Source organism: Saccopteryx leptura, chromosome 9 (genome assembly GCF_036850995.1).
Source record: "Saccopteryx leptura isolate mSacLep1 chromosome 9, mSacLep1_pri_phased_curated, whole genome shotgun sequence".
In the NCBI taxonomy this organism is placed as follows: domain Eukaryota; kingdom Metazoa; phylum Chordata; class Mammalia; order Chiroptera; family Emballonuridae; genus Saccopteryx; species Saccopteryx leptura.
Window position 1 is genome coordinate 91,025,483 of NC_089511.1, and position 19,284 is coordinate 91,044,766.

Consider the following 19,284-nt stretch of genomic DNA (forward strand, 5'->3'; position numbering starts at 1 on the left):
ATAAAATGGGTTTCCATTCTCTGATCAATGCTCTTCCAGGACTAACAAGATGCCCTTGGAAAAACAGTCTAAGAGGAAGATATCCTCCACCATCAGTGTCCTTGAAAAAAAAAAAGATTATAGTTGTAAAGGAAAAATAAAACTACCTAGGCAGTTATCCTAACAAGTGTCCAATCTAAGTTCAGAGAGGAGTTCACCTAAAATAAAAGCAAAGCTGAAGCAGCCACAGGGCCTGGATCTGTGTGGTAGATTGTAACATCAATGGCCCAGTGATCACACCTCCATTTCCCTCCACACCCATGTGCAACACTCTCCCATGCTGACTCTGGGCTTGGCCACATGGCATGCGCCTCGCCCTGAGGTTTACATGCATGCTTGCTCTCTTCCTCCCCTCCTTCCTCCCTCTTCCTTCTCTTCTTCTTCTTCTTCTTCTTCTTCTTCTTCTTCTTCTTCTTCTTCTCCTTCTCCTTCTCCTTCTCCTTCTCCTTCTCCTTCTCCTCCTTCTCCTTCTCCTTCTCCTTCTCCTCCTTCTCCTTCTCCTTCTCCTTCTCCTTCTTCTCCTTCTTCTCCTTCTTCTCCTTCTTCTTCTTCTTCTTCTTCTCCTTCTTCTTCTTCTTCTTCTTCTTCTTCTTCTTCTTCTTCTTCTTCTTCTTCTTCTTCTTCTTCTTCTTCTTCTTCTTCTTCTTCTTCTTCTTCTTCTTCTTCTTCTTCTTCTTCTTCCTTTTCTTCTTCTTCTTCTTCTTCTTCCTTTTCTTCTTCTTCTTCTTCTTCTTCTTCTTCTTCTTCTTCTTCTTCTTCTTCTTCTTCTTCTTCTTCTTCCTTTTCTTCTTCTTCTTCTTCTTCCTCTTCTTCCTCTTCTTCTTCCTCTTCTTCTTCCTCTTCTTCTTCCTTCTTTTATTCCTCCTCCTCCTCCTTCTTCTTCTCCCTCCCTTGCCCCATCCTTGCAGGAAATTCTTCTGTTACCACATAAAGAAGCCTGACTAGCCTACTGGGAGATGAGACCACATAGGACAAATGCAAGTCATCTCAGCTGAACCCCCAAAACAGACCCAAGCTGATCAACCAGTGGATCACAGTAGCATGAGTGAGTGACCAGCTGAAACTAGCACTGCTCAGTGGAGCCCAGCCCAAACTGCAGACCTGCAAAACTGTGAGCAAATAAAACACTGTCATCATAAGCTACATATTAGGAGTGATCTGTCAGGAAGGTGACCAATTCAGGTTCTAGACCAAGGTGACAGACTCAGGCTTAAATGGGGCGTTTTTAGGTTTATTGGGCCCAACCCCCTATTAGTACCTAAACTCTCTCCACATTCCATTTACTGTGGTGCATTTCAACACCATGCACAGGATAGTTTACAGGTACAACAATAATAAAGTCAAAGTTAGTATTTATTGAACACTTCATAAATTCCTGGCACTACTCTAAGCTTATTATATAGACTGATGGTCTGAACACTCTAGGTACCCTTAGGAAGGACAGTTGTAAGAAACTATTTCTAGGTTGACCAGACAGTGGCGCAGTAGATAGAACATTGGACTGGGATGCAGAAGATCCAAGTTTGAAACCCCAAGGTCGCCCTGGCCAGTTGGCTCAGCGGTAGAGCGTCGGCCTGGCGTGTGGGGGACCCGGGTTCGATTCCCGGCCAGGACACATAGAAGCACCCATTTGCTTCTCCACACCCCCCCTCCTTCCTCTCTGTCTCTCTTTTCCCCTCCTGCAGCAAAGGCTCTACTGGAGCAAAGATGGCCTGGGCGCTGGGGATGGCTCCTTGGCCTCTGCCCCAGGCACTAGAGTGGCTCTGGTCGTGGCAGAGCGATGCCCCGGAGGGGCAGAGCATCGCCCCCTGGTGGGCAGAGCATCGCCCCTGGTGGGCGTGCCAGGTGGATCCCGGTCGGGCGCATGCGGGAGTCTGTCTGACTGTCTCTCCCTGTTTCCAGCTACAGAAAAATAAAAAAAAAAAAAAAAAAAAAAAAAAAGAAACCCCAAGGTCACCAGTTTGAGCACGGGCTCATCTGGTTTGAGCAAAACTCACCAGCTTGGACCCAAGGCCCCTGGCTTGAGCAAGGGGTTACTTAGTCTGCTATAGCCCCCTGGTCAAGGCACATATGAGAAAGCAATCAATGAACAACTAAGGTGTTGCAACAAATAATTGATGCTTCTCATCTCTCTGCCTTCCTGTCTGTCTGTACCTATCTGTCCCTCTCTCTGACTCTGTCACCAAAAAGAAAAAGAGACTATTTCTAGATTCTTACCTTCCATGGTATTCTTTCCTAAGAATTCTTTCTCCTGAAACATGCTTGAAGGTCAGGCATGGACATCCTTTCCTCCCCCCACCCTCATCCCATCACATCACTCTTTCTGCTTCCAAAAATCTAGGCACATCCCTCAGCCACCCTGACTTATACTGTGGAGGCCTGTCCTGGGGGAAAAACTAGGGGGCACCCAACAGAAGATGATTTGAAATATTGGTGTCAGCGTTGAGAAGGCAAATGGCTAATGACTGGGCCACTGAACCTTCCACTGGGGGGAGGTTTCCCAGTGCTTTGCTTCAGCAAGGACTGACTCATGACCTAATCCAGCTGTCAGCTGGTGTAGGGTGTTAGAAAATATTGTCGATGATAAATCACTATATGACTTTTGAGTTTTAACTAGGAAGCAGCTTAAAGTATTGAGTGGCGTGATAACACTTCATCCACCCTGGCCAGATAGTTCAGTTGGTTAGCGTCATCCCAAAGCGCAGAGGTTTCTGCTTCCCATTTGATTGCTGGTAAGGGCACATACATGAGCAAATTGATCTCTCTCTCTCTTCCTGTTCCTCTCTCTCTAAAATGAATACATTTTTTAAAAAGGAAAGAAAACTTCATCCATCCCTACCTTTTTGTATATTGAAGAAGATATTACAGAGCTAACATTCATGTTAAAAAAATAGGAATAAAATTGATGCTGAAGTCTATCACCAAATTTATACAAGTAAAATAAAAATCCATTTCAATAAGATACATTTCTAATAGAGTTTTACTTCTTAATGATTATTATTTATCTAAATTTTGAATTTGTTGTTTTAATTAACTTTACAATCATTTTCCAAATATTACTAATTGTGCAATGTTGATAACTTCATCCAGAAAAGAATTAAACCCACAGGCTTATGGAATAGGAAATAGAAACTTTAAAATTTTATACACAGTATTTTACAGATAAGTATAATAGAGTGATCAACAAAGGACTTTCAAAGCAAAAAATGTGCTAAACTAGGATAAAATTTTGTTGGATAAGTGAATTGAATATAAAAGCTCATTGTGGCAGCCATGTCCCCTACCCTATCAGGCCTTGTAGCACGGCTGGGGACTCCAGTGGGGTCTGATCCTCCATACCATTCCCCGCCACAACCCACCTGCATCCTCTTGAGACCACTAGGCCTTGCCATGACCCTGAATAAGTGAGACTGTGGGTATTTCTGCTCTGTCATTTGAATGCTTTGCCCTCGTGGGAGCACTGCAGCCACCCTGCACAGGGCCCTGGCATCTGCGTAACCCCAGCCTCCCCCAGCCCCAGTACAGGCAGGGAGCCCTGCCGCGTCAGGGGCCAGACAGGACCTGCACGTGCCCACTTCCACCAGCCGCTTCCTAGCCTCCCCCAGCCCCAGTACAGGCAGGGAGCCCTGCCGCGTCAGGAGCCAGACAGGACCTGCACGTGCCCACTTCCACCAGCCGCTTCCTAGCCTCCCCCAGCCCCAGTACAGGCAGGGAGCCCTGCCGCGTCAGGAGCCAGACAGGACCTGCACGTGCCCACTTCCACCAGCCGCTTCCTTTGCCAAGTAGTGGGTTCCTCCCATGCCATGCTCAGGACCTCATTTTCCTTCTGGAAGCATCATTTCCGGGCCAGCACAGTTACAAAGATAGGTCAGGCCACCTCTCTGGGTCAACAAGTGGAAAGCTCAAAAGGAAAGGGAAACTTTCTACCTCCTGTTCCCTTGGTACAAAGAGCTACTGCATGACCACAGCCGTTCAAGGAAAAGCACCAGCGCATAAAGTTGTCTATCTGGTGTCACGCTGTCCTCTCTGGTGGTCATGGGTCCCAGGCAGCCACCAAGCACTGAACATGTAACTAGTCCAAAACATGCAGGAAGTGTGAGAACATGCTGAACTTCAGCCTTAGTGTGAAAAGAGGGAAGGTAAAATGTGTCATTCAGAATCTTTATATTGTAATGTATTGATGATATTTTGGATATATTGGGTTAAATAAAGTAAGTTAAAATGAATTTCCCATTTTTTATTCCTTTTTGAAATGCAACTGAGCAGTTACATTTTAGAAAAGTCCAGTTACACACATGGCTCACCCAGGACGTCTTGTCGGCCCTCTCAGCAGGGGTGGCTGGTCCACAGTCCTCATGGCTGGGACAGAGGGATACAATTTGGAAAGGTGGACAGCCCGTGGGAGAGGTTGCTCCCTGGATGGGCCCACACCTGGACTGGCCGCCACACAGCACCTGGGAAATGGTCCCCAACAGCTCTGTGAGGTGAGAGGAACTCTTATTGCCATCTTACAGAGAGGACACCTGGGCCCCGAGAAGTAGGGCTTTATTAGTGCAGAAGCCTGATCCAGGCTCGGGGTGCAGCACTGTCTGTGCCCAGCTCCTGGGGCAGCTTGGGAGCCTCGCACAGGGAAGGCGGCCGTGGGCCCACAGCCCACACATACCCAGCTCCCGGGGAAGCTCGGGAGCCTCGCACAGGGAAGGCGGCCGTGGGCCCACAGCCCACACATACCCAGCTCCCGGGGCAGCTCGGGAGCCTCACACAGGGAAGGCGGCCGTGGGCCCACAGCCCACACATACCCAGCTCCCGGGGAAGCTCGGGAGCCTCACACAGGGAAGGCGGCCGTGGGCCCACAGCCCACACATACCCAGCTCCCGGGGCAGATCGGGAGCCTCACACAGGGAAGGCGGCCGTGGGCCCACAGCCCACACATTCTGCCCTCAAGGCTTCTCCTCAGAAGTGCTCAGGTGGACCGAGCATCTCTGATGCCAGGCTGGTGAGCCCTCCATCCTCCCCAAGACCCGCGGGTTGTCCTCTGTTCCTCCTTGGCCACAGTCACCCCATTCTATGCTCTGTGGCCTCACACATGAGTGGGACACAGCTCCCCAGCTCCCCCTTCCTTGTAGCTCTGAGAGAATAGATCATAGGCCCTTTGATCCTATGGACAGCCATTGAGGAGCAGCAGGAAGCAAGCTTGCAGCAGGGACGAAGGCCTCTTGCAGGCCCTAACGAGGCCCGGCTCTGGGGCGAGCACAGGTGACACTGAGTCAAGGTGAACATGGAACACAAAGGCTCAGGGCTTAGGCTGCTCCCCCCATGGTTCTAGTGTGCCTTCACAAGCGTCATTTTCAAAGCTCAAGTACAGAAGGTTGGCAGATGGTGGAGACCACCCCAAAGTAGTGAGTCTGGACTAATTTCCCAAGAAGCAAAGGCCTTGGGAAACTACTCGACCAACTTGAGTCTCAACCCTGGCCCACCAGGGCTGGTGTTTTCCAGGTGGCTCTGAGCCGCAAAGGCCCTGGGACGCAGTTGCAGGCACCCTGGTACTAACAAAGCCACACAGCTCAGAAGGGGAGAAGAGATCATCGTGCTTGGTAAGCTGCACATGGGTGCCACTGACTCCAGCTCATGGGAACAATGAGCACGCCAGAGAAAGAAGGCAATGCAAGGCCAGGGGTGCGGGCAGAACAGCAGGAGGGTGGAAAGGAAAGCGAGCTGGCTTCCAGGAAGGGCTTTATCTATTTCACAGTCCCACAGTGGATTGCAGCAGGAGAGGGGACAGCTACTTCAATGTCCTCTTGCAGACAGATATTGCTGAGGAAGTGTAGAACAGGTGCTGGGCTCACCTCTGCTTTCCACATGTATGTAGCAGCCTGCAAACCTGTGGCCCCGTGTGGGCAGGAGGGGCTGGCTCTTCTATGCAGCCAGGATGCAGAAGGTCCGATTATCCCACACGTGCATAGAAAACTCCTAAACCCACACTATAACCAGGGGTCTCTATTGTTGGTCCCTAGTAAGGTCTGTGCTCTCCACACACCAAGCACTGTTCTAAGCACCTTATACATATTAACAGTTTTAATAAAGATGATACAAGTTTGTAATGATGCCCTAAATGTAAGAATATGCTATATTTGAGTTACCAAGAATGCTGTTGGTTTTTATCTGGACACATGTGGTCCGGCCCACAAATGCATAACTGCTCCCAGTGGGAGTCATGGTCATCTGCAGCTAGCCAATAAAAGGGGCAGCCTCCTGGGGTGCAGCCCAACATTAAAGATGTGCCCTGTCCCTGCTGGAACCTGCTATTTTGGAATGCTGCCATACCCTTCCCCAACCCCTTCCCATCCCTGCTTGGGCACAAATGGTGCAGTGCTCCTGGCAAACTAGTTCCTTGACTGGAGAATGCTGAACACCGCCAGTTCTCAGAACCCACAGTGGTCACCATTATGCCCCAGCCACCTGGAGTGACTGAGGTGTGTCCCCTCCTCATCCCCTCGAGTTGGGAGCTTCCCTTGCTTCCTCTGGCTCTTTCACTGGGAAAGACAAAAATCAGGTTTTCCTTGTGTGGTGGTTTAAGGATGACCACAGATTCTTTGCCACTCTTCCCACAAAGAGGAGGGCTCTCCTCCTTTGTCCTGAGCATCTGGTTGCCCTCAAGACTTGCTTTATCTGATAGAATGTGGCTGAGTGACCTGTGCGTAGTCCAGTATAGACACGCCCTTGGAGACCAAAGTCATCAAGTAGGGTGGTTTGGCCACCCACGCTGCTGGTGAGACCAGAGGGAGAAAGAGAGGGAGCAATGTTGTTGGCCCTGCTCTCCCACAGGTGTCCAAGGTGAGACCCAGGCTGGGAGTGACAGGCGCCACCCCAGATCTCCAATCTCAGTCAACTTCAGATGACTGGGGCCACATGGAAACTCTAGGTGACTACCAGCAGAACCACGTAGCTGAGCCCAGCACAGACAGCAGAATCTTGAGGAAATGAATGTTGAAAGCCACTGTTTGGTACTGTTCGTGATGCTGCAGCAGATACCTGTAACATTTTGGGATTAGTAGTGCATGTGCTCTGGTGAGAGCTCCCTCAATGACAAGAAGGGCTACTGCTCTAAGTTATGTCATCAGCACCAACCTAAAACAAGGTCCTACTTATCAGATCCACTCCATCCATTCAGATTATTTTTATTTTTAAGCTTCATTTAGAAAACAAGTTGGAATCCTGGCCGGTTGGCTCAGCAGTAGAGTGTCAGCCCAGCATGTAGATGTCCTGGGTTTGATTCCCAGTAAGGGCACATGGGAGAAGCAAACATCTACTTCTCCATCCCTCTCTCTCCCCTCCCCTCCTCCCCCCCCTCTTCTCCTCCTGCAGCCATGGCTCCATTGGAGTGAGTTGGCCCCAGGCGCTGAGGAAGGCTCCATAGCCTCCGCCTCAGGCGCTAAGAAGAGTTTGGTTGCTGAGCAACAAAGCAATGCTCCAGATGGGCAGAGCACCACCCCCTAGTGGGCTTGCTGGGTGGATCTGGGTTGGGGCACATGCAAGAGTCTGTTTCTCTGCCTCCCTTCCTCTCACTGAATAAAAAAATAAATATTAGCATAGTAAATACATAAACCAGTAACACAGTCATTTATCATCAACATCAAGTATGATATCCAGTACATAACTGTATGTGCTGGGCTTTATACAACTTGCAGTGGTAGGTGTGTTTACACCAGCATCACCACAAATATGCAAGAAATGCCTAGCGGCTACAACATCACAGCAGCTACAATGTCACTGGGTGATAAAACTTTTTCAGCTCCTTATAATCTTACGGAACCACCATCATATATGTGGTATGTCGTTGACCAAAACATTATAATGTGGCACATGGCTGTGTAGATGTCTAATATATATCACTTATGTATGTTACATGTAAACATAATATATGTAAATATGTATGTGTATATGTAAAATAATTTCAAATATAAAGAAACATCTTCTCTAAACTGCAAATGTTTACAAGACAAGGTCCCGTACTAAAATTTGTTTTATTGTGTTATAAATTACCTCCCATTTATTTCTCCCTTATATTATGGCTAGAGCATTGAACTGATATGTGTGGCTACAGCTAGCATCTCTTAGCTATGCATTTCCCTTCAAAATAGTAACGGGATCATTTCAACCTTCTGCTGTAAAGGGAGTACAGGCAGCATAGTGCTAAGAACTGGCTCTGGGGCTCAACTGGTCCAAGTGTCAGCCTCAGGCACTAAAAATAGCTGGATTGGTTCAAGCATTGGCCCTAGATGGGGGTTACCAGATGGATCCCAGTCAGGGTGCATGCAGGAGCCTGTCTCTCTATCCCCCTTCCTCTCTCTTAAAAAAAGAACAACAACAACTGGCTCTAAGGCAGGGGTCTCAAACTCAACTCAGCATGTGGGCCGCAGAGCAAGATCATAGCCGTTCGGCGGGCCGCACTTGGTCTACAAAAGGCAACTGTTATGCAACACTTTTCTCACTGCAGTTGAAAACAAAAAAAAAATCAGTATAAAATTGTTCGGCGGGCTGCATGCGGCCCGCGGGCCATGAGTTTGAGACCCCTGCTCTAAGGTCTTGCTCCTCAAAGTGTGACCTCACACCAGCAGCGGTGGCACCACCTGGGCTCTCATTAGAAATGCAGGTTCAGGCCAGCACAGATGTATTGAATCAGACTTGCATTTCGGCAGGTTCCCAGGTGAATGGTCTGCTCCTGAAAGTTGGGGCAGTGTTGCTTTAAGGCGTCTGTGAGTAGGCTAACCCCAGGCTCCCATGCACGATGGTCCCTAATGTGGCGAGGACCTAGGGATTGGATCCTTAAGCTTCACAGGGCAGGACCTGTCCTGCCAGGGCTACAGGATGCCAGCCTGCAGACAGCAGCTGCACTAAACCAAAGCCTTGCTCCCGAGGAGCTGCAGGAGCTATGCACTGCTGTTGGGAAGGACCTCAGCAACAACACCAAGAAAGGCTGAAGGAAATCCCTTGGCAGGGGAAGCCCCCACAGGGCTGAGGGTTTCTTAAATAGAAGTGTAGGAGGCTCAGAGCAGGCTGGCGTGGGCTCGGGCACTCCCTGTGTCAGGACTTTACCAAGCCCTTCAGTTGTCTTGTCTGTCAAATGGGAGCGATCTGGGCTGTCATCCCAGACCACTGGTGAGGATTACGTGAGAACATGGTGCAGCCAGCAAGGTGTCTGGCCCTCAGCAGATGCTCAGGCAAAGTTCTCAGCAGGTCAAAGGGATTTTGGACACTGCACAGCTGCAGAGGAGGCCATCTGGAGCCCACGCTAGGGGTGGGTGAACGAGGGCAGCAAGGAGCTGGTTTCTCTGCAGCTTTGTGTGAGGCCTGCTCCAGCCTGCCCTTGCTGGCTTTGGCGAAGAAGGATGTCTCCTGAACTAACTACCTTGCTTTGTTTTCCTCATCCTGCCTAAGGACTAGCACAGTTGGCATCTCACAGTCGATTATCGCGGCACTGAGCCCAGATGGAGGTGTCTTTAGAACCAAACAGATGTAGAACCTGTCCGCCTGTCATCCAAACTCCTAGAACTGGGAGGCAAGCAGCTGGAAAACACACCCATTTGTCCACCATTTGTTGAGCAACTGTCATGAGCCAAACTGCAAGGACAATAGATCAGATGCATGGTCCTACCTTACACGCTGTCCTCTTGAAGGGACATGTGCAACATGGGCCACAAGCTCTGAGAAGGTGTCAAGGGTTTGAACAGGTGGGAAACTCAGGAACTGTGGGTGAGGCTGGCAGAGGAAGGTTCTCAGAGCACGTGCAGTCAGACACAGAGCTCGGTGGGTAGGGCACAGGCTGGGAAGGAGAAAGATCAGATACGTTCCTGCTCCATCTGTAGGTGCCCAGCGTGCTGAGTGTCTCAGCACAACTCTGGGTTCCTGTCCACCCTTCTACACCCTGCTCGGGCCCCTGGAGGCTGACTTCCAGGCACTGACCGGCAGATTCTGGTTGGTGAGACCCAAGCAACAGCAGAACATGGGAGGAGGAGCTGAGGGAGGGGCTGAGAGCCGTGTGCTGCTGTTCCTCCCTCCTGCCTCCTAGTTCAGCATTGCCTGAGTGTCCCTTTTAAGGCTCCTGAGCTGGTGACATTTCTTCCACAGTCACAGCCATTACAGGTTTCAAGAACTTCTCCTCCCCTTGTCTCCTAAGGTCTAGGGTGTAAACAGCTCCCTATAGACTGCCTGCCTCTCTCCCCCTCCCTGATTCCCTTAACCCTGCCTGCACCTCTGAGGATAGTCTCCTCTGGAAACACTGCTCAGTTTCTTTGTTTGAATGTCCCCTTAAGCTGTGACCACTAGATCGAACACTTACCAATTCTGTGACCTTAGGCTAACAGTAATTATGTATAACTAACTATATGTCATCATAAATACAGAACACTTTAAAGGAGCCAGAATGTGTCAAGGGCATTTGTTTCTTTGGTTTTGAACCTAATCCTCACACCAATTCTACAGTGCGTCTGTAAAGTCGTGGTGCACTTTTGACCAGTCACAGGAAAGCAACAAAAGACGATAGAAATGTGAAATCTGCACCAAAGAAAAGGAAAACTCTCCCAGTTTCATACCTATTCAGTGCAGTTCGATGTGGGCGCACGCACAGATTTTTTAGGGCTCCTTAGGTAGCTATCCCGTATAGCCTCTACAGACTCGTCACTGACTGATGGCCTACCAGAACGGGGTTTCTCCACCAAACTGCCGGTTTCCTTCAACTGCTTATCCCACCGAGTAATGTTATTCCTATGTGGTGGTGCTTCGTTATAAATGCGCCAATATTCACGTTGCACTTTGGTCACAGATTCGAATTTAGCGAGCCACAGAACACACTAAACTTTCCTTTGTACCATCCACATCTCAACTGGCATGGCGTGGACTGCTCCGCTGTATACACGGTGTTACATCATCATCTGCGTATGTGCACATGCTGCCACATCATCCTACAGAAACTGGGAGGGTTTTCCTTTTATTTGATGCATATTTCACATTTCTATCGTCTTTTGTTGCTTTCCTGTGACGGGTCAAAAGTGCACCATGACTTTAGGGACACACTGTATTATATGGCTATCCTAATGTTTTCCCCATTATCCAGATGGGGAAGGGGAGGCACAGTGGGTAAGCCATCAGCTGGTAAGTGAAGGGTTGCCATGTGGACCTAACATCTGAGCCCAGTGCTCACCTAGATCGTCTCTATGAGCTACAGGATCTTCCCCTGTTTCTGAAATTCTGACGGGGGTGGCAGGAAAGGTGCCTGAGGAGAAATGTGCAGGAGTGGGTGGGAATGTGACATCAGGGCTTAGTGAGAGGAGAGCTAGAGACAGGAAGCAGACAGCACTCACAGGGGGACTCAGGGTCACAGGAAGAAAGAGTAAAGTGAAAAAGGGGCAAGGACAGTCCAGGGAATGGGGACATTCACAAGAAAAAGTGGACACTCACTCTGGATGGGTGCCCTCTTTTCTAACCCCACCTGCCTCCCAGGCACAGCACCGGCACTGCACTCAAATTACAAGCACTCCATCAACACTCAGTCTGAGGAGGTGGCGGCGACCCCACTTCGTTTCATAATGAAGTTCAGAGCAGTTCAGGAAAGTCTCTAAAAACTCAGCCTCAAGTGATGGAGAACCAAACCCAGCGAGCTTCACCAGGTGCACAGCCTCTTCTGGGAACGTAACAGGGCTAAGGACCCTCAAACAGGGAAGGGAAGGATTTGAGAGAGAGGAATAAAAGGATTTAGAAGAGGCCAACCGCGGTCACCGTGGATTTCAGCAGAGTGTCAGGAAGACACATCGCACTCACGAGGCTCCCCAGTCACAGGTAAATAGCCCCTGCCTCATGCTGTCTTTTGTCAACCAAGGTGGTACTCTGCCCAGCGCTCTCTAGCTGGCTGTGGTCAGGCTGTGCTCCCGGTCCAGACACGCCCTTATCTGTTCTCTTACCTCTGGATTTCCTCTTGCTGAACACCGACTGCCAGGCGATGGTGAGGGTGAAGAGCAGGACACTGAGGATCCCCACGCAGCACACGAGCACGGCGTACACATAGAGATCTGGAAGGCAAGGACACGGGGGCTGACTCAGACAGCCCCCCTCAGAGGGGAGGCACCACATACAGCGAACTTCATAAATGCCATATAAATCAAACCAAAAGGAACCACTAACCCAAATGCAAATTATAAACTAGAAAACTTTTGGAGAAAACATAGGAAAAAAATCTTTGGGAAATCTGAGATTAGGCAAAGAATTTTTAGACCTGCCACCAAAAGCACCATCTACAAAAGGAGAATATATTTGACTCCATCAGAATAGAAAGTTTTGCTCTGTAAACGCCCATGAGAATAGGGTAAAAAGACAGGCTACAGACTGGGAGAGATTATTTGCAAATCACAAATTGAAAAAAGGACTAATCTCTAGAAGATAAAGATCTCTCAAAACTCAACAGTAAAAACTAAACAATCCAATTAGGAAATAGGCAGAAACACGTACCGACATTTTACCAAAGAGACTACACAGGCAGCAAATAAGTTCAGCCTCCTTAGCTAACAGGAAAATGCAAATTTAAACCACAACAAGGTATTCCACACCTATCGCAACAGCTAAAATAAAAACTGGTAACAAGACCAAGTGCTGAAATGGATGGAGATAACCTGGGTCAGTCAGACTTTGCTGGTGAGATGATAAAATGCTATAGCCATGTCTCTTAAAAGACATACCTACAACCAGCATTCAACCCTGCAGTGACACTCCAGGGCATTTGTTTCAGAGAAATGAAAACTCAAGTTCACCCAGAAATTGGCACATGTGTGTTTATAGCCTCTTTCCTCATAGTAGACAAAACTACAGACAGAACCATGCTCCTTCAGCGAGATCATGGTTAAACCACCCGCAGTCTAGCCACACCACGGAGTCTACGCAGCAATGAAGAACAAACCACTGAAACATGCACTGACCTGGATTATGCTGAGTGAAAAAAAAAATTCCAAAAGATGACATACTGTAGGATTTTATTTTCTGTAATGTTTACTTTATATACCATTCTTGCAATGACAAGAGTATAGAAATAGAGACAGCAGAGGGGTCAGAGCTTAAGGAGGGAGGAGGAGGAGAGCGTTCGGCTGTAAAGGACCCTTGAAGTGATGGGAATGGTCTGGGTCTTGGCTGTATCAGTGTCAACATTTGGGTTGGGGATATCGTACTAGAGTTTTCCAAGATGTTACCATAGGGAGAAATTAGGTAAAGAGTATGAGCCAATACAAAGGACCTGTCTCTGTATAATTTCTTAGAAATACAGGTTAATCTAAAATTCAAATAGGTACCATGTTCACATATGTCTTAATCAGCTTGGGTTACTATAACAGAATAGAGGCTGTGTAGCTTAAACATTTATTTCTCAGAAGATCAAGGTGCTGGCAAATCTGGTGTCTGGTGAGAGCCCTCTCCCTGGTTTAGAAACCTCTGCCCTTGGTGTCTTCACATGGCAGAGAATAGAGACAGCAAGCAATATTCTCAAGGGGTCTCCTTTTATAAGGACACTAATGCCACACAGGGACATCCCATTCTCATCATCTAATCACCATCCAAAGATCCCACCTCCTAAAACTATCACATTAGGTGTTAGGGTTTCAACATGAATTTTGAGGGACACAAACATTCAGTCCATAACATTAGCATCCATTTCTTAAACTCTAACGATTGACTTGATCACCAAGCTGATGATAAAATGCTCAGAAAGTGAAAAGCCAAAAGCTTTATTTTAACCTTGTCTGCAGCAAAATGCTGCATGTGGCTGGACTTGGCAAATGTCTGAACTTAGCAAAACGTGTCTCTCCTGACTTAAATTTCTTCCACCAACAGACACGAATCGTCAGCCATGTCCAGCACACTTTCAGACACAAGAAGTATAACAACAAGCATCCAGAGGCCCTCTCATCAAGAAATCAGAGGCCACGTCGCACTTGCAAGCACAGGCACCTGTGCCCAGTACTAAGAACAGGCGGGGAGGGACGCAGCCCAGCCTGGGAGGGCCACGCGGGGCTTCCCGGAGGACTGAAACCTGCTAAGGCTCACATTTAAAATAAAATAGAAAGTCAAAAGTATGTAGAGAAAATAAAATACATGCAGAAAATAAATATGTAGAGAGAAATAGAATTGAGCCTCTGTTATCCTGAGACAAGGACGGCTAACATTTGGTGCACTTTATGCTGCATGTGTGTATATTTGTAAATTATGATCGTACAGCTTTCTGTTTAATCTCATCTTCTCATTAAGCTCGCTTCAAAAACATATAAACTGTTTTTTAAAATATGATAAAAATTTATATTGATATAAGTGACTTGATATCTCATTATTGGCTACTCAACGTGTCCCTAACAGTCCTCTGTAGTAAATGGGTTTATGAAGAGCACTTATAAATTTAAACGGTAATGCATCCCTCACATTAGGCCCTTAAGATTAAGGTCCTACAAGTAAAATTGCTTAGTCAACAGGAATTCACCTTCATAAAGCCCTCTGGTCCTGGAGAAGCAGTTAGGTAAGTGCTCAAACGGAAAAAGCAAGCATGCTAGGGGTGGCAGGCTGGCTGGCATCCAGAGCTCGCCTGGGGAAGCGGGTTATGGTCCAAGAGAAATGGAGGGAGGATGGGATGAAATCAAGACATTTTGGCTTCCTTTTGACTCTCCTTCCACAGCCCCCGCCCCAGGGAAGCCCAGTGCAGCCTTTGCCAGGAGCCCTGGCGCCCCACCCATGGGATAGGCTAAATCAGCTATTTTGCCTAAACTACTGTGAGTGGGGTTCTGATTTGGAAACACAGAAGCTGGGGGGGGGAGGGACACGACACAGCAGAACAAGGTTGCAGGTGCAAGGAGCACCTGCTCTGCTATTTAAGGGAGCCGTTGAGGGAGCCGGGTAAGGGAGTGTCTCCCACAAAGGGAGCTGGGAGCCAGTCACAGGCACAGGGAGGGCTGGGGGGTGAGTTCTGAAAGCCAGTAGAGTAGAACCTGTGACAGAGATTGCTTAATCACAGGAGGTGCTGCAGGAAGACACTCATTAATTTTCCCACTAGAAAGCTACTAGAAAAGGTGGGGAGGGGAGCTAATTTAGGACGATGGCGAGAACAAAGCCAGGTGACAGGGGTTGAGGGTTCCATGGTGTGTCAGGAGTTAAAGACAAATACAGACAAAACTCTCTCCTACAACCACAAGAGAAACAGCCTTTCTGTAGAGACGCCTGTGTCTCAGATGTGTGGGCTTTGTAGATTAACAATGTAGAGCATTCCACGAGTGGTCAGAGTTAGGAGAGAGGCTTGGGCTTCCATTTTATAAAACATGAAATTCTGAGGGACAGAAGTCACAGAGCAGGACACGTGACAGGATAAAGGCCGGGCCAGTGTGTGGAAAACACATGACCAATCCTGATTTCACACCGCTGAGTAACCTACCCCAAGAACAGGGTTGCCCAGCCATTTCTGACACAAGAGGAGAGAGAACTGTGTGATCGCAGCTCCAGGCAGGCAGATATGGGCCAGGTGGACACAACACCTGTCTCGAAGGGACTCCAGACATGTGGGCCCCTGGAGCAAAAGGCAAGGAGAATGTGGCTATGGCCTGATTCTCGGAACGAAGAAAAACCTTCTTACTCCATGCCACAAGAGCAGCACGGTGTGAGCTACAAGCTCACCTCCCCATCAGAGCTCCTTCCTGCATCCCAGGACTGCAGAAGCCAAGGAGGGACAAGGCCACGGCGAGTGTCTCCCTCAAGTGCCCAGGAACACACTTTCAACAGCTGTGGTCCACTCTGCTCTGGCAGGAGACAAGGGCTTTCAGCAGGCCCGTGGTGGGTGGGGTCAGGTTTCAGATTACAGCCTCCTCCACAGTGCACAAAAGGGTCTCTCCACAGGCAGTCATGGTACAGGATTATAAAACATCTGGCCAGTCTGGAGGACTCAGCAAGACCCTGAGCACACAGGCGCTCTGGTCTGTGGACACTGGCCAATGGGTATTGGCTGTCCCTGTGTGTCCCCACAGGCTTATGACTGTGCCTGCCTCTGTTGTGTTCTTGGAGCTATGTGAAGCTTAAAAAGTGTGGCCTGCGGGAGCAGAAAAGCTAAAAACAAACAGAAAAAATGCCTGAGTTTCCCTAAATTGCACAGCAACCATTACTCCAAAGTTCTCATTTTTTCCTCGGCTCCAAGCTTTCCTTTTGGTGCGCAAACCCTGAGCCATTTAAGCCAGGGCCACAAACTCCAGGGCCGCCTCTCACAGGGTGAGCTAAGGCAAAGCTGTGACCGGCCTGACAGGAGCAGCTGTAGCCCTGTTCAGGGCAGCGTTCTTGGGCCGCGAAGCCCACCCAGTGCCTTTAACTTTGTACAAACACCTCCCTAATTATAAATGTCGGCTCCAAGGTTTGAAAACAGACCAGGCCAGACAGTGCTAGTGCAGAGACTGCACCCAAGCCTCCAGGTCCAAGTGTAACAAAAACATCTGCACTTCACTAAATCTGAGATTTGCTTTTAAACTACCATGTATACCTACACACTCAGAATTACTCTAAATATCATCTTATTGTCCCCACATTCATTTGTACTTCTGTCTTCTGCGGTGGCACTTCCAAAGGCACCAATGTCATTTTTAGGCTCCATTGCAAGCTGCCACACAGAATATGTCTGCTCCCCACAGCCCAGGCCTCCCTGAATAGACAGCAGGGCTGGCAGGCTGGGGTGATGATAACACAACAGGGAGCCTGAGATGGGACACAGAGCATCTGCATGCCAGCTCCTGCCCTTCCAGGAGGCCCTGCCATGACAGGCTGACGGGCCAGGCAGAGGAGCTCCTCAGGAAAGACCACCAGCACCTGTTCCTGGGCAACCGTGAAGCCTGCAGGGGCATTCAGAGCTGCTTTGAAACCTGGTGACCCCAGCATTCCTTGGCACAGTGGAGGAACCCAACTCCCCGGAACCACAGACTCAAGGAAGTTAATGCCAGTCCTCTACAGGTCCGGAGCAAATGCCAATACCTAGGAGATCACAGTTCCATAGAGAAAGCTGTGTGCTTCTGTTATACTCTCATACAGCCTGAAACACCATCCTGCTCTGGGAAAAATACCTCAGCAACAGCCCAGAGTGCCTGTAACTCACTCCAGCACCTCATGAGAGGCCTGACAATGCCTCTTTGTGTGTGTGTGTGTGTTGTGTGTGTGTGTGTGTGTGTGTGTGTGTGTGTGCGCGCGCTGGACTCCAGCTAAGCCCTGGAGGACGGGTATCCATTGGCAAGCCCCAGTGGCAGCTTTCTCGATCCAGGAACAAAAGGGCAAAGACCTGGGACCACGTGCCAGGAAATTGTAGCCACAGCCCTCACCTCACCAACACTGTGGCTAGGTTAAAAGAGCAAACTGCAGGGAAACTGATGCCAAAAGCACAGGAAAAGAGCACTGTGGAAACAGCTGCCTGAGGCTGCCACAGTGCAAATACCCAGTCTGCTTCTCAGAGGGGACCTCTCTTTCCAGGCCAGGAGGAGGGCAGAACGTGTGCAGGGCCACGGACTTGCATGGAGAGCGGAATAGAGAATAACCCTGATATTCTGCAACTGCCCATGAACTATTATTAATCATACAAAGTGTTTTAGAGATGCTGATTATGCTGCAAGGTGTGTGTGGACTAAATGCTACAATCCTTATAAATATATGAAGTCTTGGTCTTTGCAAATTCTTTGATCTTTTCCTAAATGAAGAGCTCAGATTCTCAGAGGGGGAAACAGGGTCTAGGATACAACTAAGAGACCTCCAGGAGATGTTCATGCATCAATTGAGAAAGAGGGCTCCTGCTGTCACAGCTGCCACGACCTGCCTTCAGGGGCTGCCAGCACCCTTGCCCATCCCCCTGCCTGGGCCATAGCAACACGGGCTAAAACCAATCCCTTCCCCGCCTGCTTCATCCTATGAGGAATAAGGTGACTTCCACGTCTTTGCTAATAAGCACACCTTCACTGGATGAAAGGCTAAGGTTTTGCTAGAAGGTCATCAAGTAGAGAAAAAGGCAGCTGTCACATGCCCAAAAGAAAAGCAAGGAACACGAAGAATCACTGTGAGAGTAAAGCGCAGCCTAAGAAACACAGTATTTATGGCTTCAGAACTACACAACAAACCCTAGGTCCTACCTGCGTGACACTTTATGGCCAGCAAACAGTGTTCAGAATAAAGGTTGCATTTTTTTCCAAAGAGAAAGTGCCTCAACCCAGTGCTTATATCTAGCTTTGGGGGCGGGTTGAACTCTAGTTGCTCTCCCGGTAGGCAGGCGTGGCCAACAGTTTTTGCCCCCAGGCCAGATTAGAAAGAAAACTTTTTTCACAGGCCAAATGAAATATTAAAATTAAAAAATGTTAACTACTGTTGGGCAGATAAAATGTATTATGCTCACTTTGTTAAAAATGGCGCTGCCCACTTGAGGCCGTTGCCCAGGTGATATTAATGTGTGTTTAGAATCCTTGTAGCCTGGGGCTTGGTTTTGGGATTAAGCCTTTCCCACCCTTTTTGATGTGGGGTGGTACAATCAATCCCATCATGCCTCAGAGAGGTGACTTTGTATTAGAGACTTCCCTATTTTGTATATTGGATTAGAGATTGTGAAGCTACAATATAAAATGGGGGCAGAACGAGAGTTTGCGCTCTTGGTTCCTGGGATGATTAGCATGAGAGAGCAGAGGGAGCAGAGCAGAGAGCAGAAAGAGGCCATGTGGCCAGGAGAAGCAGCCAAGATGGCGGAGTGCTGAGTGAGATGCCAGTTTGTGCAGTTTGTATCTGGGATAAGGAAGGAGATGGGGAACTGAGGAGAATAAGGCTGGTGAGCTAGAAACTTTTGATTCTAGGAAACTCGGATAAGTCAGTGGCTTTGTGAGCACTGAATGTGAGTGGGTTTTGGAGCCCAGTGTGTGTTTTTACTTGTCTGCCGGGTGCAAGCTAGAATTAAAGATGACAGCCCATCAGTTTTGGGCTCCGTTGTTTCTTTACCGACTGTCCAAATCCAATACGAACCTGCATGGGCCAGAAGGCTGCTGTGATAGTGGCCCTGGCCGTGGCTCCTGGCTTTACAACTACAAAAACGATTCATTTAAGTAAACAAAATTTTATTATGTAATTTGTTTATGAATAAATGTAAGTAATTTAGTACAGCAAATTAACAAAGAAACTAATGTGATGTGTTGAGACGCTTTGCATCGCCTATTATTTTTTTAATATCTG

The 19,284-nt window shown here is 48.5% G+C and overlaps 1 protein-coding gene across 1 annotated transcript in view; it reads right to left on the reverse strand.

Moving 5' to 3' along the window:
* The window catches only part of VSTM4 (V-set and transmembrane domain containing 4), a 101,258-nt gene that overhangs the window by 48,226 nt on the left and 33,748 nt on the right, over nt 1–19,284 (reverse strand). The window contains exon 4 of the mRNA XM_066349534.1: nt 11,997–12,104. Within this exon, the coding sequence (XP_066205631.1) occupies nt 11,997–12,104 (108 nt within the window). The remainder of the gene's footprint in view (nt 1–11,996; nt 12,105–19,284) is intronic.